Below are 22571 nucleotides of genomic sequence, written 5' to 3' on the forward strand. Positions count from 1 at the left end.
TATCAAGTCAGGCAGTGTACGCTTTGATTGGTAGAATCTGGGTTTGTGGGCTGAATTCTTATCTTTCCCACCTTTTTGTGATTCTTTTCCTTCAGCTCATACGAAACTTTCCTTAAGCTGCTGCTAATTAACAGTGTCCTCCAGAAAGCCCTTTCTGTTGCTGACATGGCCTGTACTGAATACAGAAATAAAAATGCCAACTTGTCCAGGTAGTAATTGAGGGGTCTAAATCAGACTTGTGGAAGGTAGAGCTGGTGGCTTTGGAATATATATAATAATTCCATGATTTTAATCCTTTGTTTCAGATAAAGGACGAGAAGAAGGCTGAATAGGCAGGGCATCAGGCCTACATGACTAGGGTAGCCCCTGTCTTTAGTTCACTCTCTCCAGTTCACTATGTAGTTGGGGTTCTACTATCTAATGTGGATTTTTAAACCACCAATCAACTCCAGCTCTAGTTATTTTTCAGACTGACAATAGGTATAACAATTATTATTATTATTTTTTTTTAATGTTTTTTTTTTATTTTTATTTATTTATGACAGTCACAGAGAGAGAGAGAGAGAGAGAGGCAGAGACACAGGCAGAGGGAGAAGCAGGCTCCATGCACCAGGAGCCCGATGTGGGATTCGATCCCGGGTCTCCAGGATCGCGCCCTGGGCCAAAGGCAGGCGCCAAACCGCTGCGCCACCCAGGGATCCCTAACAATTATTATTTGTTGAATACCCAATAAATTAAAAAACTGGACATTTTTCTGAACTCTTAATACCCAGTAAAGCGGGATCCCTGGGTGGCGCAGTGGTTTGGCGCCTGCCTTTGGCCCAGGGCGTGATTCTGGAGACCCAGGATCAAATCCCACATCGGGCTCCCGGTGCATGGAGCCTGCTTCTCCCTCTGCCTATGTCTCTGCCTCTCTCTCTCTCTCTCTGTGTGACTATCATAAATAAATAAAAATTTAAAAAAATTAAAAAAAAAATACCCAGTAAAGGATTTTGTCCCTCTAAGGACCACTTAAATGCCATATATGACTCGATTCATATCCACGTGGGCATCTTACAGATATGTGCAGGAGCCTTGTCCCAGGATTTCATCAGCAGAAAACATAGCCCCCACTCTGTGGGGTGACCCAGGAAGCAGGTGGCCTGCAATATAGACTGCTTTGACACTTAACATCATACCATAGTCTTAGTTCCCTCAGTGTGAAATGGGAGGGGGCTCCCACTTGCACCCACTCTAGGGGCATGAGCATTGTAAGCTTAAGCCTAGTGTACTACACCAACACAGGAATTTGGTGTCTTTCTTATTTGTACATATATAAATACATTTAGTGTCATCTTTGTTATACAAAATATGGTATTTCTTATTTTAGAGATTTCTTATATTTAATAGACTCCTCTGGTTCAGTTTTTCTGCATATGCTTGTGGATCAGTTATTGACCAGAGAGGGCAGACCTGTTCTGGTCTTTTGCTCTCTCACTGTTATAATTAATTAAGCATCCTCTAGTGTGCATGAGTAATTGAACTAATCTTGTCCAGTGCATAAGAACTTGTACTTGTCTGTGCTGAGCTTCTCCTGCTGAGATGTACGTGGAGTTGCTTAGAAAATAATTGTAAAGCATTTTGCTTATTAGTATGCCATTTGTAATTGTGCCAAATGCTTCCTAGGAATGTCCTTTTTTTTTTTTTTTTTTTTTTAACCCTACTTTCTTCTTTCTGAGTTTTCTCAAAACTGGGGCTGGAGGAGTTCCCACTGACCAGCAGGTATTGCTGATCCATGGGAACTCTGTAGAAAGAGCAAGCTTGCCAGTTCCATTTTCATTCTCTGAGCAGCCAGGCTCCAGACTCTTCCTAGTTAAGGTACATCCGGATCACTGGTGCCATTAGGCAACTGTTGTCTGATGCTGATCAGCAGAGGCAAGGCCCTAGGACACCTAAAGTATTGGCTAGAGGCTCTGCAAGGCAGCTTGCCTCATTCATGAGAATGACAGAGCTCTGAGTTGCTACCCACTGCTGCTCAGTGTCTGCATTGCTGCAGGAGCCACAAGCCGATCTGGCCAGTAGTCTGGAACAGGCAGTAACATGTCTGCTCTATTTTTAATGAACAGGGGTAACCCCAGAAATCCTTTGTTATAAAAGAATAAATTAGTTAAAATTAAATCCCAGGAAACTCTTTTCTCCTGCCCCCCCCCACTGCCCCACCCCAAAATCTCTTAAAAAGGGGTGGGTGGGCAGTCCACAAATACGGGAGTGGAAACATTGCTCTTGTGTAGGTGTATGTGCATAATGGTTAGCAAGCAGATGAAAATTCTGCAGTTAGGATCTGTTGTGTTAAAAGCAAGTGTAGTGATGGAGTGCACTAATAGAGTACAATGTTTAGCAGCCATGGTGGAGTCAACATTGAGCAGTTCTAATCTTAGCAGGTAGCAGGGCCCTGTTTGGACTCCACAGGAAAGAGGCCACAGAGCATGCAGAGAGGAGTGAAGTAGCAGTAGCAGGAGAGAGGGAAGGAGCCCAGGCCTGTAAGTCACGATGGCTGCACTGCTGTCCCTTCTATCACTGGCATCCCTCTCCTCCTCTGAGCCACACGTGCTGCATAAGACCCCTCCCAGGCCTGGCCTTATCTGTAAACTGAGATACGACACAGACAGTAGGCAGAGACCACTTTTCTCATGGGTTTGGGAGTTCTTGGTGTTTCTACCCAGATGTTATTCCAAATCCTACCCCTAACTTCATTACAGACAGCCCTTTTCCCCTTAAATTTTTTCACTAAAATACAACATACATACAGTAAAGCATACAAATCTTAAGTGGACATCCCAGTGAATTTTTACAAATATATACCCCTGTGTAACCACCTCCCAGAGCAAGATAAAGCCCATTATCAGCACCCTGCAGACTTCCCTTTTGTGCCTCCCAGTCAGTACCCTGGTAGTTCTCAAAGGCAGACTTCTCTTCCACTTTTATCTCTTCTATCTCAATGAAGTTTCAGAATTTTTTATGGAACACCTGGGTGGCTCGGTTGAATAAGCTTCTGCCTTTGGCTCAGGTCATGCTCCTGGGTTCCTGGGACTGAGCCCTGCATTGGGCCCCCTGCTCAGCAGGGAGTCTGCTTCTCCCTCTACCCCTACTCCTGCTCACTTTCTCTCTCTCAAATAAATAAATAAATCTTTTTAAAAAGAGAACTTTTTAATATTATAAATGAATTCTATATTACATATTGTTTTATGTCTGGCTTTTCCTTGACATTATGTCTATGAAATCCATCCATGTTATGGCATATAGTAGCAGTGTGTTCTTCCATTTTTCACTGCTGTATAGTATTCCAGTTTGACTATATCTCTCCATTCTATATTGGCATTTGGATGATTTCCCATTTGTGGCTCTTAAGAATAATGCTGCTGTAGACATCCTTTCTATCTTACGGGCACATACACAGCCATTTGTGTTGGGTCTGCACCTACAAATGAACTTCTGGGCCATGAGATAGCTGCGTATTCCACCCAGTAGAAAAGCCAGTTACCCCAGAGTGGTTGTACATCTTCACTCTCAACAGCGGGGAGACTCTCGGGTGTTCCACGTCCTCATCAACACTTGGTATCATTATTTTATTATTTATTTTAGTCATTCTGGTGAGAATTGTACCTTACTCTGTGTGCCTTTATATGTGGTGTGTTCGTTTTTTTAGTATGGAGAATTTTATACAAATTCAAAAGTAAAATAGTGTGATGATGCCCCATGTACCCCATTGCCAGCTGTACAAATCATTGAGTCCCAGCCAGTCCTGCTCCAAGTTCATTACATCTACCTGTTTCTCTTTTGTATTATTCTGAAGTAAATCCCAGAATTTTTATACTTTATCTATAAATAAAGAATACCTCTAAGTGATAAGAACTTGAAAAAAAAAAAAAAACATAGCCATGAGGGGCACTGGGGTGGCTCAGTCAGTTAAGCCTCTGCCTTCAGCTCAGGTTGTGATCCTGGGGTCCTAGGATCGAGCCCCATGTTGAGCCCCTTGCTCAGTGGGGAATGTGCTTCTCCCCCCACCCCCCGTCCTCCTCTCTCTCTCTCTCTCACACACACAAATGAATAAAATCTTAGAAAAAAATAGCCATAGGACTATTATATCTAAGGAATAAAAACAATATTTTCCCTGTTTTTTTCTACTTTTTATTTTTCTAAGTAGGCTCCACGTCCAACATGGGGCTCGAAATCACAACCCCAAGATCAAGAGTCACATGTTCTACAAACTGAGCCAGCCAGGTGCCCCTGCAATATATTCTTAATATTAAATAGCCAGTGCTCAAATTTTTAAACTGAATTATAAATGTCATAATTGGTTTTCACATTTATTCCTTGAATCAAGATACAAATTAAAATAAGACTACACATTGCAGTTATTATGTCTCTTAAGTCTCTTTTAATCTATAGATTCTCCCTTTATCCTTTCTTTTTTTCTTAAAATGTGTATGTCGAAGAAGCTGAGCTGTTGGTCCTGTAGAATTTCCCAAATCTGAAGTTTACTGCCCGCACACACACCCCTAGCGTAATCTAGCACGTTCTCTCGGTATTTTTCTATAAATTGGTGGTTGGACCTAGAATCATGATCAGATTCAGGGTCATGTTTTCTTGTTTGTTTTTGGCTTGGGAAAGCCTCACTACCGTTTGTTGTCTCTTTGACAGCTACATCAAAGCCAGCTGGAGCTTCAGGAGGTACGACTGTCCTATCGGCAGCTGCAGGTGAAAGTGGAAGAACTGGCTGAGGAGAGGAGTCTGCAGAGCTCTGCTGCCACCAGCACGTCCCTCCTGTCTGAGATAGAGCAGAGCATGGAGGCTGAGGAGCTGGAGCAAGAGAGGGAGCAGGTACTGATACCCTGTCACTCTGGCATGAGAGGTTGCCCAGGGATCCCCTAGGGGCAGGCCCCAGACTTCAGGAGCCAGTCTGCGTCGTCACCTGGTGCCTCCTGTTTCTACTTTATCCCAGCCAGGGCCCTGGCCCTATACCTGCCTAAGCCTTGGCCTGCTGGCTAGAGGCATCAGGAAGCAAGCCCTGACCAAAGCATGTCCCAGGCTCACTGTTGCCCCAGCGCCTCTTAGGAAATGCTTTTTGGCTAATCCTCAGCCTGCTACCTCCTACTAACTGGGTTCTAGAACATTCATGATCCATTCAGTTGGCTATTTTTTCATGCTACTCCTAACCACTCACTTCCCTAATCATGACTTCTAGCAAAGGAACCAACAATAAAAGAAGGGCTTTTTATGACAAATGATAGGGGAGTAGAGGGCTGGGGTGTTAATAATTGGGAGTCTGGATAGATGTACTGGGCTCAGAATAAGTATCAGTATTTCTTGGGACAGAGGATTTAAAAAAGAAAAACTCCTTTTCTTGGAACTAGTCTCTTGGGTGCCAGTATGCTAGGTTCCTACACTAGAAAATGATGAGCAGCCAGCAGTCTTCTCTAGAGTCTGTAATCAGGAACGATTCTTTGTGGAGCAGCTAAGACTGCAGCTCTGGGAGGCCTACTGCCAGGTTCGCTATCTCTGCTCCCACCTCCGAGGGAATGACAGTGCCGACTCGGCCGTCTCTACGGACTCCTCGATGGATGAGTCTTCCGAAACCTCGTCTGCCAAGGATGTGCCAGCCGGCAGCTTGCGCACTGCCCTGAGCGAGCTCAAGAGGCTGATACAGAGCATCGTGGATGGCATGGAGCCCACGGTAAGTGGCCGGGCCAAGAAGCCCCTCACCCTACACGACCTGGCTGGTCGGAGGCTGAAGGCAAGTGCAGGGGATGAGGTTAACCCTGGAAGCAGAACCTTACAAAATCTGCAAGAATTTCTTGTCTGAGCCCGTATTGCCTGAGAGCACTGAACACTGGTGATGGGGCAGAGTGTCAGGGAATGGAAGTTCCTTGGTCATCTTCCTGAAGACACTGGCATGTGTGTGGAGCCCCTTCTCCATGTGTTTAAGTCCAGGCCATAGTGGCCTCGAGTTCAAGGGCTTTCCTTAGAAGCTTTGAGTAGAGGAATTTGGATCCAGCTGCAAACTGCAAATTTCTTTTCATTGGTCCTAGTGGTGGAGTTAGCTGTGAATAGGCAAACTTAAAAGATCTTAAACTTCTCAAAAGATATAGGGGAGCACAGAAAGTTGAGAAGATCAACAACGGCCTTTTAGAATTCCAGGTGCGGCTCCTCTTAAGGAGAGGAAAGTTCCTGTGGGCCTCCTGGGCAGGCTGGCGTTTCTTCCAGCTTCGTGACAGATTTCTGCCGTACTTACTCTGCATTCACACCCCCGGCTCTCAGGCAGTTGTTTCTCTGCAGGGCCCACCCTTCTACAGAATAGTTAACGTCTTTCTGCCCCTATCAGATGAAATCCTGTGAAAGGGTGGTTGTCTTTACCTGAACATGCCATGTGGATTTGTGGAATGTGCTGTGGGTGTGGAGGCCGGGACATTGTGGGGCAAGGGAGAAGTCAGAGTGAGATGTGCTCTTCATGTGACTTCCCTCCCCTGAAGCCTGAAACAAAAATAAGTGTCTAGCTAATGTTTGCAGATCAAAATTGGGCAAGAGAGTCTCTCTTCTCTAACCCTTTCTTTCTTCCCTCCTGTGTCTCTCCTCTTTCCTCCCTCCACCTTCCCACCCCATCTCCTCTCTCCTGCTTTCCTCCACACCCACCCATCTCTGCCTCCTCCCCGTACCTCCCCTCTCTCTCTCTCCCACTAATTGTCTCACCACACCCACCCCCACTTGCACCATCTCTCTGGTTTGGTGGCTTTCTCTTTTGCTGTCAGAGCTCCCGGAGAATTGATGATGACTCCTTAGAAGAACAGATAAGGCAGACCAGTGAGGACTCGAGAGCCCTCAGGGAACTCATGGAGGGAGAGAGGGGTAAACTGAGGCAAAGCCTAGAGGAGCTGCAGCAACTGCACAGTCAGGTGAGCACCTCCAGGCTCTCTGGGCCCCTCATGAGTTTCCCTCTCTCACATCTATTTGAGAAGTGGCTCTCCTCTGACGAATCCTCAGAGGATGGTGACCTGATGTTGAGGTGAGCTGGGAGTCTTCAAGAGAAGAAGCCAGCCTTCTAGTTTAGCCCAAAGTAAAATTGTTAGAGGTAAGAATAGCTGACCTTCCATTTCCTCCAGTGACATGCTGCCTTCCACAGAGCCCAAATTATCTGGCGGATTCTGGCAGTTTAAAGTGCTGTAGCTCTCAGGATATTCATGGTTGTTTTTCCAGCAGCTTCTAAGCAGGGAAGTTTGCAAACCAAGAAGTAATTGATCTTTACAGGCCTGTTCTCTCTCTAATGCCATCACCTCTGCCAGCCTGTTTTTAAGCTTTAGAAGCACTTACTGCTGGTCTTGCTGTTCCATTCCTGTTTGATCATGATTTCATCTTTCTCGAGAATCTGGGAGAAGGGCATCTGTATTCCAATCTGAGAAGTTCTAAAGGGTTTAGGAGCACCCCCACCCAGAAAGGAGCTTTTAACACAAGCTAAGGAGATGGATAAGGCTTTTCCTCTTGACAAGGGTAATGTGTGGTATTCTGTCCCATTTGTGGGGAACACCAGACAGGTAGCGTTTTAAACCGTGCCCCCACCCAGCCTGCTCCCTTTCTTCTTCAACCAAAGCTAGTCATCCCTTCCTGCTGCACCAGAGTGCTGAGAGAGGGAAGTTCAGCCTGGCTTTTGCTTCAGTCAGTATTTCTTAAATTTAAAGGACCTTAGAGAAATAAACTCCTTTTGGGAGTCATAGTTTTTGGACATCCTAATATAATTCTCTTGTAAGATACTGGGAGGCCTTCCCGCAGCTGTTGCTATAATCTTGCATCTTGCTGGGAGTGACCAGATAGTGAGGAGAGATGTTGTTGAGAGCTGTCGCTGGTCTCTGGCCAAGCCCCAAAGAATGGCATTGTCATGCCTAGAACCTAAGTCCTTCAGGTGGTCGTTCAGCCAGACTTAGCACAGGTCTTCAAACTGTAAGAATAAAAACTGGAAAAAGTGGTTCTAAAAGTTCTTTGGGTTAATAAAAGTGTTATTTACTTTAAAGCCTATTTAAATTTTTGTGGGGGTGCTTCTGCTTATCAGCTCCTTGAGGTCGGCTGGTTTGTTTGCTTCTCAGAGTAGCAGAACTAGAAATAGCAGGGTCGTTACTCAGAAACACGAGCAAGGCACAGGTTGCTGAGGGCCTGGACCCAGCTCTTTCGGAGCCTTTCTCCACCAGGGGATGCTCCTTAAAAGTTCAACTGATAAGTGGTTTCTGCCATTTCCTGTGGATTCCCCCTCCAATAGCTCATCAGGCAGATAGTTATGCTCAGTCCCATGGGGGATAGGACTGTGCCTCTTCAGCAGGTCCTCTCTGCCCAGAAGCTTTGTCAAAGCAACAGCTCTCTCAGCCAAACTCCATCCATCCAAAAGCATCCCGTGACAGGAACACACTGACCTCCCAGGGCAGGGGTTAGGATGCAGATTGAATCGCAGAATGCCAGTGGAGACGTGGTGGCTGTCAGAGCGGGCACAGCACTCCTTGTGCAATTAGTATGGCAGCTCTTGAGCACTGCCCTCCACTGCCCTAGACCCTGAGATGCTCAGGAGTGGCTTGACTATGCCCTGTGCTCCCCAGCTTCTAGAATTGTGAGGAGGGGGCTCACACCAGCTCTGTATCCTGGTGGGGCTGGGGATGAGGTGGACAGAGCCCAGACAAGGTTATGTGAAACCAAAGTCCCAGCAGACAGCTCCAAGACTAAGAGGAAACCTCATCCAAGGGATGATCCTCCAAGCCCACTGCTTTCCTACCCAAGAGTGTTATTTTTTCTCCTGGAAACTGAGCCAGAAGTAAAAGGTGGGGGACCTAGAACGTGAAGTGACCAGACCCTCAGAAACCTATCCAGATTTTTATTTTATTTTTTTTTTATTTTTTAAAAAGATTTTATTTATTTATTCATGAGAGACACAGAGAGAGAGAGGCAGAGACACAGGCAGAGCGAGAAGTAGGCTCTATGCAGGGAGCCCGACGCGGGACTCGACACCGGGTCTCCAGGATCACGCCCTGAGCCAAAGGTGGCGCTAAACCGCTGAGCCACCTGGGCTGCCCTATCCAGATTTTTAAATAAAAGAGCACTCAGGTTTAATTTTAACTGATAATTATTTTGAGACAAGAATCTGTAACTAGACCTGAGGACTACCCCACACCCTTGTACCATGGAGAGCTCCCTACCCCCTCTCTGCATTCTCCACAGCTTTGCAGGCTCCTGTTCCCTCCTGATCAGGGTTTACTGGGATCTGGAGCAACAGCTGGGAGGCAAGGAGGATGTTCAGAGCAATCGGAAAACCAGTTATCTATGGAGCCTCTCCACCAGTTCCCAAGCCAGCAAGCCAGGCTGTGGGAGATGCAGTGAGAAACAGTCCCAGGCCTGGGACTCCTGGGTGGCTCAGTTGATTAAGTGGCTGACTCTTGATTTTGCCTCAGGTCATTATCTCAGGGTCCTGGAATCGAGCCCTACATCGGGCTCTTTGCTCAGCAGGGAGTCAGCTTGAGATTCTCTCCCCTCACCCTCCCTGCTGCTGCGTATATGCTGGCTCTTTCTCTCTCTCTCTTTTTTTTTTTCAAATCAACCAATCAGTCTTAAAAAACAGTCCCAGTCCTGTGTTGGGCTCCTTGATAGGGCTTGACTGGAGCACTAGCCAGTTATTCCAGAGGAGCATGAAAACACAGTGGAGCATGTACTGGGGACATGGAAGGCCTTGGCTGATGACCTCTTGGTGACCCCTCCTGTGTGAAACTCACTGTATTTTTTTTCCTTGCATCTTAGCCACTGCCCTACTTCAGACCTTCATTCTATCACACCATGGCTTTGGTCATCACGTCCCCCACCCACTTACCCTCCACATGATTTGGGTTGATTTTCATGAAGCACAGCTTGAGCTCTCTTACAAATTCTGGACTGACTTCCTATCAGCAAGTGGTGGGAAGCCGCCAGCTCCCATGGCCCCACAGTCTGACTGCATACTGACCATGTAGCCTTCTTCCTTATTGTTTGCATCTCCCCTTCTTGGCTTTCACCAACTGAAAGGGTTGCATCTCCCCTCCTTGCCTATGAAAGGGCATGACACACACACCCTGTGCTTCCCCCCATCTGGGCCTTTTCTCCAGCCCTTCGCCTCTACCCAGAAGACTTTCCCTGGCCACCTGCACATATCAGCCCTACTCATCCTTCAGGTTTCACTTCCTCCTTCCAACTCCTGATCCCCTTCCTCCTGGAGCCCCTGGCCCTGCTGGGTCATGGTTACTATCCTCACTCACATCTCATCTTCTCAGTTAACACTTAGACCGCGCCCCCCCATGAGGACAGGCTCGAGGTTTGGCTTCTCTTTGCCTTTTCCTATAGCATCTGGCACAGGCCTTACCAAGTAGGCACAAAAATAATTACCAAACAAAAGGGCAGATAAAGCCCTAGATATATGACTTCAGCATGTTTTCTTAGATCCTATTCATTCTCAAGAACACCTACTTTGTGTAGGAAAAGTGGATTTAGGGGTGGCTGCAACCTAAGTCCCTGTATAAACAAGCCAGGTCAGTCCTCATGATAGCCATCAGTAGGTCCACACAGGTTCAGAGAAAAGAGAGGAGTAGAGCTTGCCACCAAGTGCCAGGCATTGAGCTAGGTCCTTCGAGTCATCTGCCTCATTTGATCCTCACAACAACTTGATGGTGGAAACTAGTTATTTTGATTCCTGCTTTCTATGAAAAGTTTGTGCAGCTCAAAGAAGGTAAGTTCCCTGCTACTTCTAAGGCAGATAGCTGATGGTCTCTACCTTGACCACATTTTCCAGACTAAAGCACAAAATTCTTGTTGAGTTTTTTCGGGAGCATATTAAATGTCGGCATTTCCTCTATTGCATGTAGTTTTCTCTATAGCTTACTCAGCTGGCAAAACCCTTGTCTGGAGCATAGCCAGCCCAACGTCACATTAGGGCTTACTTGGTTGGAGGAGGTCTGGTTTTCTGATATTTCCTGGGTCTTGAGTTTCTGGCCTACCAGGCTCCAGAACCTACTAGTAAGTAGGGTGAGGCTGGGTTTCTCACCTGCTGCCTGCTTGCCTCAGGACCAGCTCCACCCTGTGGCCTCTGCAGGCACCCCAGCATGCTCTTCCCTATAGCTTGTAGCCCTGCTCACCGCAGCTGTCGCCACCATGAAAGCACAGAGCACTGGGTCCTAATGTTTCCTACAAGGCACCTAAGTGTTCTAAGATACAAAGAATATCAGTCCCAGGAGGCACGTAATGTTTCCTACGAGGCGCCAAAATCCATGGCCCACAGTAAGAACATACTGTCCTGTACACCTCTTCATTGCTGGGTGTCCCCTGATTTCTTCCCGAGCGCCTCTTCCCCAGGAGCTGGCAACTCTGCCATCTCAGTCCAAGGAGTCCAAAGCATCTTCAGGGAAGCTCGATCTTCAGCCTTGTTCCTGGGGTTTTTGTACCATTTCAATCCATCTGAAGATGTTTAAGCCTGGGACTTGAGAAGGGGGCGGGGAGTACACTGGAGGGTGGTATCTGTCTCCTTGTGGGAGGGCTGGACCGGTATAGATGAATCCTCTCTTGGAAAAATGTCCAAGTATGTGTAATATTTAACAAGAGGGCAGAGCCAGTCTGACTCCCAGTCTGAGCCTATTGACTGAGAGCTCCCACCCTTCCATTCATTCAAATATTTACTGAAAGTTCTACCAAGCTGGGTTTCTGGTTACAAACAAAAACTCTCTCTGCTTAACTTAAGAAGACAGAGACTATATTGAAATTAAATCTGATACCTGACAGAATCAATAGGAAGGCTGGGGAACTGAACTCTAAAACAGGAAGGAGCCATAGGAAGTGGGGGCCACAGAAACAATATGCTGTCACTGTAATAATTTCCCCCTGGCCTGTGGCTTTGCTGAATCCTCAAGAATATCAGTCCCAGGTAGGGGTGTGTGACTGGCACATCTAGGTTACCTGTCCATGCCTGTGTGCCTAGGAAAGGACATGTCTCTCCCCTTTGGACTTCCTTAGTGAGAGAGCATCCCCTATCTCCCACCAAAATTCCTGAAACCAAGAATGTCCTCCAAATAGGAAAGGATTTGGGATGATGACTGGCCAAAAGAAGACCACTGTCTACTGCATAAGCGTTTGGGGATTAAGCATTATACAGTCAGGCTCTGAGATGCACAGATGAATAGAGCATGCTTCCTGCCATTGCAGAACTCTAGGTGTACAGAGGGTAAGTTGTGGTCACTGAGGGAGCCACTAGGAAGGGCACCTTACCACCAAAGGATGACTCCCAATGAATGGGCTGTGGGACCACTCACGAGGCGTGGACCACAGAAAAGTGAAAGATGATGTCTCATAGGTGTCTAAATTTCATATGGCTTTGACCAGGGAAGCTGAATTACAGGTTGCATCATGTACTGCTACAGAAATGGGAGCCAGGTCCCAGGCTTTGCTTTGGGGTCCAGCCAGGGCCCTGTGGATAGCAGTATTCCAGGTTGAGTGGAAGGTGGCTGGAAACAAAACTTGAGTCCCTACCCTTAAACGTGTGTTTCAGAGCCCTGATGCATGTGGGGTCTTCATTAGCTCCCTGGGAATGCCTTGAAGTGGAAGCAGTGGTGTGGCGTGCCACATACAAGGGGGACCAGCCCCCGTGGCTGCTGTCCAGGGCTGACTTTCATCCCCTACCCTCACCCCTACCTGACCCCTGGCCAGTGGGCTCCAGCCCAGCATGTGGCATCTTTTCTCCAGAAGAGGTGGATGTCTTTCAGAGCCAGGGGCCCCAGGAAGCTACAAGCACCCATCTGGAGCTGCTTGTTTCTTTCTGCCTCTTCGAGAGCAACACCCCAGGCCAGCAGCAGTGGTGTCCCCACATTCATCCCTGTGGTCCCCTGTCAGGTAACACTGCTGAGTGTGGAGATGACTGCACTGAAGGAGGAGAGAGACCGACTCAGAGTGACATCTGAGGACCAGGAGCCAAAGGAGCAGCTTCAGAAGGCCATCCGGGACCGCGATGAGGCCATTGCAAAGTGAGTGGGCATAGCTTGCTAAATTTTACTTTAATCACAAGCAACAGGAGTATATGCTCAGTTTTAAAAGTAAGATTATACAGAAGAAGACAAAAGTGAAAGGGTTTCCCTGCTACCCATACCCACCCTCACCCCCAGTCTCATTCTTCTCCCCATACAGATACTACTGTGGAAAGTCGTGTGTGTCTCTTGCAGATCTTTTTCCTATGCGTGTGCAGGTGTGCATGCAATAGTTTCAGCTTTTTAAGTATCAATAGTACGTATCCTGTACATGTAGCTTTGTATCTTAGCTTTTCAATTTCATTATATAGATCGACCTCAACCTCTTTATTTTTAGTGTTTTTTAGGGGAGTTGTTATTTTTATTATGGGCATATTCAAGCATACACAAAAGTAGAAAAAAAATAAGATTAATCCCTACCTACCTGTGTTTTAGTTCTATCCCTAATCAGCATATGGCCTACTGTTTCATCTGTATCCCACCTGCTTTGTCCCCCTCCCCACTGGATTCTATGGAAGCAAATCATAAGATACCTCCTCATCTCATCTGGTATAGATTCTACTAGAAAAAGACTCTTTCTGGAAAACATGCAAGCACAATACAGTGGTCACACTTGAAAAAACTTACACTAATTTCTTAATATCATCTAGTAACCAACTGGCCCATAAATGTGTTTTTATGATTGATTAGAATCAGACTCCAAAATCCACATACCCCATTTAGTTAATATGTATGTAAATCCCCCTCCATCTTTTTTTCATACTGCATTTATTTATTGAAGAAACTGATCATTCATCTTCTAGAATTTTCCTGCATTCTGGGTTTGATGCATCCTTAGAGAGTCATTCAGCAGTTTTTCTCTATCACCTTATATTCCCAACAAACTGGGTCATATCTTAATGTTTTGGGTTTTCTTCAGAGAAGAAATGCATTCTCTCACATTAAAAAAAATTTGGACATGCGTAGGCAAAAATATACTTCCATATTCCCCATCCCCCTCTAAATGATTTCTTTATCTTTCTTTATCTAAATGATTTCTAAATGCATCCAATCTACCCTCTTCACTGTGAGGAGATAAAATGTACTGCAAATGTGTCTGCTCATTGCACTTTGCAACACATTTATAACGTCTGTGTCACTTCACTGCTGACAAAACATTTCATCTTTTAATCCTTCCATCCACAACAAGAAGTAAAAAATTTTTAATCCCAATTTTTACAGATGAGGAAACTGAGGTACTTTCCCCCATTCCACAGCTAGTGGTGATCACTGGCCTCCACCTTTCAGGTCTCTTGACCCGGTCCCCACATCCTTTCCTCTTACCACACAGGCTGCTTGTGAGCAAACTAAAAGCCCACTTGAAACAAATTGTAAATAGATACTATATACCTTTTTAAAAAGTAATAGGACACATTTTAATTTCTGACTTTAAAAATTCCTCACTCCTTCCCCCTCCTCACCTGCACACATACTTGTCTGCTCCCTTCTGTTCTCTCTAATCATTTCATCATCTGCACTACTTAGTTTTACCTTTGGGTCCCTTTTCCAGTCTGGCCAGGACCTTCTGTGAGGCTGGCTGACAATTTCCAGTTCATTTAGGAAGTATACACTGAGGTTCACAAACCTGTGTGTCTCTGCCACTGGATTCCTGGTGAATATTTGATTCAGTAGCAAATACATGAATAGCAGTATAATATTTTGGAGTGGGAGCATACTTTCATGAATAACAAAGGGTGAAATTGTGTCATACAATTAGGGAATAAGATAATAAAATTAAGGTGCTAATTGTGGAAGCCTGTTGGGAATAAAAAGAATGAAGTTAGAAGTAGGGAATGGCTAGTCCCCTTCTCTTGGCTGGACAAGCATAAAAGAGTTGAACATCAAGCTCTGACTGTAATCTGCCATCAGCATGGGAGGTGGGAGATACAACCAGAGAAGTACCAGGGTGCAGGAGAGAAGAAACAAGTTGTCTAGTCCCTTCCCTTAAAATAAGTGGAACCTAGCTCTGACATGTAAGCCAGCAAGTCTCCATGAAACCTTGAAATGCATGCTGTCAGCTTCTGCCAGAGGAGGCCCAGTGAACCTCCTGGCGTCTGACCCAGCTGATGAGCAGATTCACCTGCCCAACTGGAGTACCCAGGGAGGATTCTGCAGTGAGGCCCTGTCCTTCATGGACCCTACATAAGGCTGGCCCTGAGGGAGGGCATTAGATCACTCCAGGAGGAGAGCTCTTACTCTGTCCCTTAGAAATTAAACTGGTGGTATAAAGAATTAAGACCGCAGTCCTAAAGAATCACTTAAATTGTGTAGGACCTTATGAGTTTTACAAGATGCTTTCATAGCCATCATCTCTGATTCTCCATCCTGACTGCACTTTAGAATCATCTGGGGAATGCCCTAGATGCCAGGGCCCTCTCCAGAACAATTCAATCTGAATCTCCTCGTTTGGGGCTACTTTTAAAAAGTGTCCCCCTGGCAGGGCAGCCCAGGTGGCTCAGCGGTTTAGTGCCGCCTTCAGCCTAGGGTGTAATCCTGGCAACCTGGCATCAAGTCCCACGTCCGGCTCCCTGCATGGAGCCTGCTTCTCCCTCTACCTGTGTCTCTGCCTGTGTGTGTGTGTCTCATGCATAAATAAATAACATCTTTAAAAAAATAAAAATAAAAAGTGTCCCCCTACCCCACTCCCTGATTCTAGTGTGCAGTCAGTAGTGAGAACCCTCAAAAATAACTTCTCTCTGTCCCTGGGCTGCAAAAACCTTAAGGTGTTTTTATCTGACACAGTAGTGAGTTCCAGAGAACTTAAGTAAAAATTTTATATCCTTGCAGGTACAGGGCCCTCACCGAAAATATCTGGGGCTAGCAGTCTGCCTCACAAAAACAAAAAGGCAGTTACTAGCGGTTTCATTTTAATAAGGAATTCTTCAAAAAAAAATACATATATATATAAGGAATTCTACTAGCCCTTTGAGACATTACTTTTTAAAATTACGATTAATAGATCGATCAGCGGCCTCTGCGGCTTAGCTCTCCTGGTCCAGGGTTTCCCATGAATTAAGCACCGAGATTCCCCGGTGAGCAGCCTTTCTCTGGGGTACAGTCCGAGGCTGGGAAACGGAGGTCGCCAAGACCGCCCCGCTTCGGGGGTTTCCGGAAGGAAGGGGACCCCCTGCGAGCCCAGCCACGCCCCTGCGCCCGGAGGCCTCCGTCACCACATCCCGGGCTCTCCCAGCTTCTGTGGCGCCACCTGCCGGGAGACGCCCAGCTGCTCCCGAGGCCGAGGCCGCCGCCGTCGTCTCCAGCGTGGGGGGGGGGGGGGGGGGGGGGGGCTGCGTTCGCCGGACCGCGGGGGTGGCGGCCGGGCGTCCATGGCAACCGGCGCTGCGCGAGGGGTTCCGCGGTGCGCCGCCAGCCAATGGCAGCGGGCGTGACAGGCAGCCTGGGGCGTGTGAGACGCCGGCGCCCATTGGGTGGCCTCTGCTCCTGTGCCCCAGCCGCAGTGCGGCGGGCTGAGCCGGTGCTGCGAGCCGTCCGGGCGCCGTCCGGAGGCCCCGAGGTGTCAGGGGAGGGGACTCCCTGACCCCCGGACGTGAGGCCGGAGAGGAAGCGCCGGCCCGGCCGCGGCCCGACTGCTTTAACCAGCTGCCCCGCCTCCCGGCCGCGCTTAGCGCTTAGCTCGCTGCAGCCGAGGCCTCTGTGGGCGGGGCCCCGCCGCCCGTGGATGCGCCCGCGGGCCGCCGCAGGGCTTGAGGCGTGCGTGCCCTGCCCTTGCAGACGCAAAAGGTGGTCGCTGAGGGGGACTAAGTAATGCCCATTTTGGCATTTGGGCAACCAGTGCCGCCTTGACAGAAGCTGCTCAGTCTCTCACACTTTTTATTCCCATTCCCCCACTCCTGAAAAAAAATTAATTTTCTTTTGCATTGAAGGACCGTGATTTATCAATGTTGGAAAAGGCAAACCCAGTAGTATATGAAACATTAAAATGTGAAAATACAAAATGCAAAAGTAGGGATCCCTGGGTGGCGCAGCGGTTTAGCGCCTGCCTTCGGCCCAGGGCGTGATCCTGGAGACCCGGGATCGAATCCCACGTTGGGCTCCCGGTGCATGGAGCCTGCTTCTCCCTCTGCCTGTGTCTCTGCCTCTCTCTCTCTCTCTCTCTGTGACTATCATTAAAAAAAAAAAAAAAAAAAAAAAAGGGCAAAAGTATGGGGGAATCCCATCAACGATCATCATCCAGAGATAGCCAAGCAGAGCTTGTTGTGTATGACCTTTAAATACCCTCCGGCAGTTTATCTTTTACAGAGCTGGTGTCCTACCAGACCTTGTCTTGTGATGCGTTCCCCACTCAGCAATACATCATATCTCCCCGTTGTGAGTGACTATTCAGTGTCATGGTTGTTACTGGAGAGTGTGCCCCATCACATAATTTACCACCAGTGTCCTAAATTGTGGGCGACTATGATTAGCTAAGCTTTGATCATCACCTCTGTGTGGCTACTTTGCACACCTGTGTACCATTAGGACAGATCCCCGATCCCTTTAGAGGGGGGTTGCTAGTGAAAAGAAGGGGACCAGGAGGACATGGTCCCTACCTCCCGTGGGAACTGGCGTGTTGGGAAAGGAATAGCAGCTCTTTAGTGCCTTGTGAGGCCTTTGAGGTCCTCTGGGTTCCAGTCCTCCTCTATCCTTGTTTCTGAGCCCCCTCTTCGTCTGGAACATGGGGAGGACAGATAGTCCCTTCACTACACGTTGTTAACACCGGTTAAGGAAATGGATGTGAGCCCATGCTGTGGACTTTCCAGCTCTCTGCAAGTAACATCCTAGTTACTGTCACAGTTCCTATTTGTTTTGAGTTTGGTCAGAGCCTGTTTCCTCATCCTGTGGACTCCAGGTGCCCCAGGTAGAGAATCACATGCCTCTGGCACGAGGCATCCACGCTCACCCTGACCGGTCTATTTTCAGGAAGAATGCTGTGGAGCTGGAACTCGCCAAGTGCAAGATGGATATGATGTCTCTGAACAGCCAGTTGCTGGATGCCATTCAGCAGAAACTGAACCTCTCGCAGCAGCTTGAGGCTTGGCAGGTAAGGAGAGCTCTGAGACCCAGGGTGAGGGAAGACAAGACTGTGGCAGCAGTCTCTGAACCCAGGCAGAGTGTAAAGAGAGTTTATTACGAGAGGGTCCCATGCCAGTGGGTGAGTAGTAACCCGCCTTCACCTGGTGAAATTCAGAGGTTGTGCTCCCTCAGCCCCCAGGGAAGAATGCCTGAGGGTGCTGTCCAGAGCGGTGAGCCCCGGGCTCTGCCGCTTAGAGCTGCAGTGCCCTCCAGGTTTGGAGCAGGCGCTGCCTTCAGCTGGTCATCTCAGCTTTGTTTCAATTAGCTGGAAAGAAACATCTGTTAACACAAAGGGCCCAGGAAGCCCTATATGGCAGGACAAAAATTTGCAGCTGGGGGTGTCTGTAGTTCCACAGTCCCTGGGTTGCCAGCAGCTACTGCCCTTCCCATTCTCGAAGGCCAGCTTCCTTTTTCCAAAGAGCACTACCCGGGGGAAAATGAGTCAATGTGTCCTCTCTAGGACCACCATTTTCAAAATCCCTCTGCCTAGGCCGCCCCATCCCCAGCACAGCTCCCCACTGGGCCAGGGCTGTACTTTTTGTTAGTGAAGTTCACATCGTACAATTTCAGGATATGGGTGTAGCCATTCATGTCTCTCCCCACGCAATCCTAAGCAGACAGATGAAAAGCCCTCCACTGGCGGGCAGGTTAGCGGTGACCGTTCCTCCAAGGGCCCTGCCGGCCTGGCTGCAGGAGCACTTGTGTGTGTCATCCCCTCAGCCTCAGGGAGATGGTTCCTGGCTCCTCAGCTCCTGCCCTACCACCAGCTGGTCAATCCCTGGCTTACCGCCCGTTCTTCTCTCTTCTCTCCCGGCTACAGTTTGCTTCCTCAGGGCTTTTTACTATCTGGCTCCTTTGGTTTCTGATCTAGTGGCCTTTCTCAGTTCCCGTATCAACAGCTTTAGTTGTACACCCCTCCTGCCTTTGAGGTGAGATCGAGCCCCTATTCCACCTACCCTGTCCCCTGCTGCCATCACCCCCGCCTTCCTGTGGCCCACCACGTTGTGTGTGCCGGCGTCCGGCGTCATCTCTGTGCAGTGTGCCATGCCATCACCCGCAGCCCCCCTCCCGTCACCGCCACGTCCAGTGGGCGTGCAGCACGGAGGCCAGGGCTTGATAGGCCGACCCGTTTCTGACTGGCTAAGCCCTGGTCTCTTGGTGCTGTCTTCTCATGAATGGGCTGTTTTGCCCACAGAAGTACTGGCTGGTGTAGAATTATAAGCGGTTCACGTGTGTGTGTGTCTGAAGTTCTAAGGTGATCTAGTTTGTGGGATTGCCTTAATGAATTTTAAAGTATAAAAAGGTACAGTTTGCAATGTGCCAGAAAAAGCATGGGTGCTCTGAAAGGGTTTCTTTCTGAAGGACCCTATAACATTCCTAGTGTTCCATGTAACTGATGTTATTGAGCATGTCCTGAGTGCGGGGTGCTGTGCCCAGAATTTGCCACTGGGACACCAGAGGTAGAGAGCATGTCTCCCATTTCTGTGAGTAGGAGGAAGGCACTGGAAAGAAGTGGAGTGTGAGGAAAGAGGAGAGGAAGCCAGGAGAGCAGGACATGAACGAGGGGAGGAGCAAGAGGCCCATACTCGCTTCTTGCTACCTGGTGCAGGGTAAGGAAAGTCCCTTTGTTTCACACTGAAACCTACAGAGTGGCAGGAGCGTGGGTGTGAGTGCAAGAGGTGATGGACGGGGGGCGGGCGCCAGCCCCACTTCCTGCCTTGTCAAGCATGCGGCTGCCCAGAGCTCAGCCACTGTCCCGCACTCAAGCAGGACACGATCAGCTGACACACCCCAGGGTTCAGCCAAGGTTTGGTATCTTCACCAGGGCATCCAGAGCCCACTGAGTTTAGGGGTAAAGGAATCCGGCAGATGCGTGTTCCGTTCCTGCTGATGTTAACTAGACAGGGCCGTTTCTATTTCTACAGCAGTAGCTTTCATCCTTTGTCAGCGGCAGAAGGCCTTTGCCGAGTGGAGTCTTGTGCAGAATTGGAATCTAACAACTAGAAGGGAGAGTGAGTGGAGCTGCTGTCTAGAAGCCCCTCTGTGGGGTAAAAGCTGCTGTGCTGTAAGGCAGTCGGGGTGAGGGAGGCATTTTCTAGGCAACTTTAACAAATTGGGGAAAAGTGCTACCCCAGTGAGGAAGGCAAGGATATGGGCCTAAGCAGGAGGAAGGCAGGCCCTTAGCTAGTGACGCCCGTGGCCTGTGCCACAGGTGGGACCATGCCCGGGGAGGCCTGCAGCGTGTGGTTGGTTGTGGGCAAGGGCCGCACCAAGGGAACCGTGTCCTGGCCACGTGGGGCTGCTGGTGGTACCTGGGCATCAGCGGTGCAGCCTGGTAGAACTTCAAGGGGGCAAGGAGGCCGGAAAGGCCCCCTGAGGCTGACCCTTTGGACTAGAGAGCTGGCAAGCAGAGGTGGCCCTGGGGCCTGGGGAGGGACGCGAGGGAAAGGCACACCCAGCCCCAAGGGATGGAGGAGGCAGGACGGAGGAGGCCAGTCACAAGCAAGGCCCGAGTAGAGACAGGGAATTATCAGCTTCGGCCCCAAGCCTGCCCCTCTCTGGGCAGGGATAGGGATAGACCACTGGCAGGGTCAGCCAAGGAGCTCATGCTAGCAAGGAGAAGCCCCATGCCCTGAGGATACGGAGGTGTCGGTGGCTCCTGTGTGGCTCCCTTGTGTCCGGGCATCGTGTCTACACTCGCTTTCTCGCTCGGGCTGACCTGGCTGCAGCCATTCAGTCATCTCATCCCATCCCATCCTCATCTGGCATCCCCCTGACATTTGCTGCCCTTGGCACCAGGTCAGAGCCCTGCTCAGCCCCTCTGCTCTGCCCCCCGCAGGATGACATGCACAGGGTCATTGACCGGCAGCTGATGGACACCCACCTGAAGGAACAGAGCCGGCCTGCTGCCCTCTCCGGGGCCCAGGGCATGGGACGCGGGGACGAGCCCAGCACCACTGAAGGCAAGAGGCTCTTCTCATTCTTCAGGAAAATTTAGGTCGGGAGGAGTCAGGCCAGCAAGGATGGGTGGACTAGAGGTGACTGAAGCAGGGTGCGTGCAAGGGCTCATCGCGCCATGCTGGCACACGAGGGCTCCCCTGGGCCGGCTCAGCGGCCGCACTGCCCACCCACACCAGAGCCGAGTCGTCCGGAAGGGCCCACTCAGCCTCTGAAGGTTGCCCTTGACAGAGGGACGGGCAGGAGCCCTGTCCCCACTGCCAGGCCATGCCTAGCCCGGGCTCCCCGACGGATCGCTGTTGAGTGGGGCTCAGGCTGCCTCCAGCGCGGCCCCTCGGTTGGGCTCTGCAGCTCAGACGCGGTGGATCGCAGCCCACCCCGCCCACCCCTCAGCGGCTCCCGCGTCCAGTCCCAGGCACTGCTGCCCTCCTGTTTTGGAATACGGGGAACAGAAGGAATGGAGGCCGTTCTCTGCATGCCTCAGGAGGCTGTCGCGGCCCCCAGCTAGCCTGAGCTGCGGGGGCCTGGTCCTCTGGGACACCGGCCCGAGGCTGAGCCTCTAACTCTCCCCCAGGCTCTGGCCCAGGGAGTAAGGCGAGGCAGCTCCTCACCCTTGTGCATGCACCTCTGCCCGGAGCGCCTGTGCGGCAGGAGGCTCAGCCTGCAGGGGCCTGACGGCTAGGGCCGTTCTCTTGCATTTAACCACGACGGGCTCTACCGGGGCTTGGCTGTCGCCGTCCCAAGCTCAGGAGGAAGAAGGGCCCTGCCCTGGTCGCCCCTGTTCTCCCTCCCTGGCCTTCAGGCCAGCCGGTGTTTTCATGGGCCCTCTGCAGGCTTTAGCCATCTAGTCCTTTCCCCTTCATGGGGCCAGAGCTGGGAGGGGGGTCTCCTCCTCTTCCCACCGCCCCCTGCTCCCCTCCACATACAAGTTCTTGGCTCAGCCAAGCAAGTCCAGGCCACAGAACAGCCCCAGAGGGGTCTGCAGTTGGCCACCTCCACCTCAAGGGCAGCATTGGCACCAGAGGGCGGATGCCACCAGATACTGCCCACCAGGCCTGCAGAAGGATGAATCCTGCAACCTGCTGCTTCTGCTCCTTCCTCAGCAGCCATTCCACCCTCTCTGCTGAGGCCCCAACTCAGAGGCACCCCCGGGCTGAGCCAGCCCGAAAGCTGCTTTACAAAGGATCATCTCCCTCCCTCCCAAGGGAAAAAGCACAGCAGGGATGAGCGGAAAGAATGTACCTATAGATATGTACATACCACAGTGCTGTAATTTTGTATGTAGCAATCATGTAAATACGTGTATGGATTTTATAATATACATATTATATATAAATCTATAAAGGCATATTTTTAGAAAAACAGCGCACCACTGCTTCTTTTGAAAATAGTCTAAGAATAAAATGAATTTCTACAGAGCCTCCCGCCTCAATCATTGGGTACCCAGAGGGCTCGTATGGG

The 22571-nt window shown here is 49.5% G+C and overlaps 1 protein-coding gene across 2 annotated transcripts in view; it reads left to right on the forward strand.

Annotated features, from left to right (window-relative positions):
- Window positions 1-22529, forward strand: part of BICDL1 (BICD family like cargo adaptor 1) — a 102248-nt gene extending 79719 nt beyond the window's left edge. The window contains exons 5-10 of one of the 2 annotated variants that reach the window (XM_038575290.1): window positions 4681-4860; window positions 5495-5713; window positions 6786-6929; window positions 12910-13040; window positions 18000-18120; window positions 20992-22529. In XM_038575290.1, coding sequence (XP_038431218.1) covers window positions 4681-4860; window positions 5495-5713; window positions 6786-6929; window positions 12910-13040; window positions 18000-18120; window positions 20992-21150 — 954 coding nt within the window. In that variant the 3' untranslated portion in view covers window positions 21151-22529. The remainder of the gene's footprint in view (window positions 1-4680; window positions 4861-5494; window positions 5714-6785; window positions 6930-12909; window positions 13041-17999; window positions 18121-20991) is intronic. The other variant, XM_038575291.1, reaches the window with a different exon arrangement.
- The last annotated feature ends 42 nt before the right edge of the window (window positions 22530-22571 follow it).

The sequence above is a fragment of the Canis lupus genome, chromosome 26 (assembly GCF_011100685.1).
Source record: "Canis lupus familiaris isolate Mischka breed German Shepherd chromosome 26, alternate assembly UU_Cfam_GSD_1.0, whole genome shotgun sequence".
Lineage (NCBI taxonomy): Eukaryota > Metazoa > Chordata > Mammalia > Carnivora > Canidae > Canis > Canis lupus.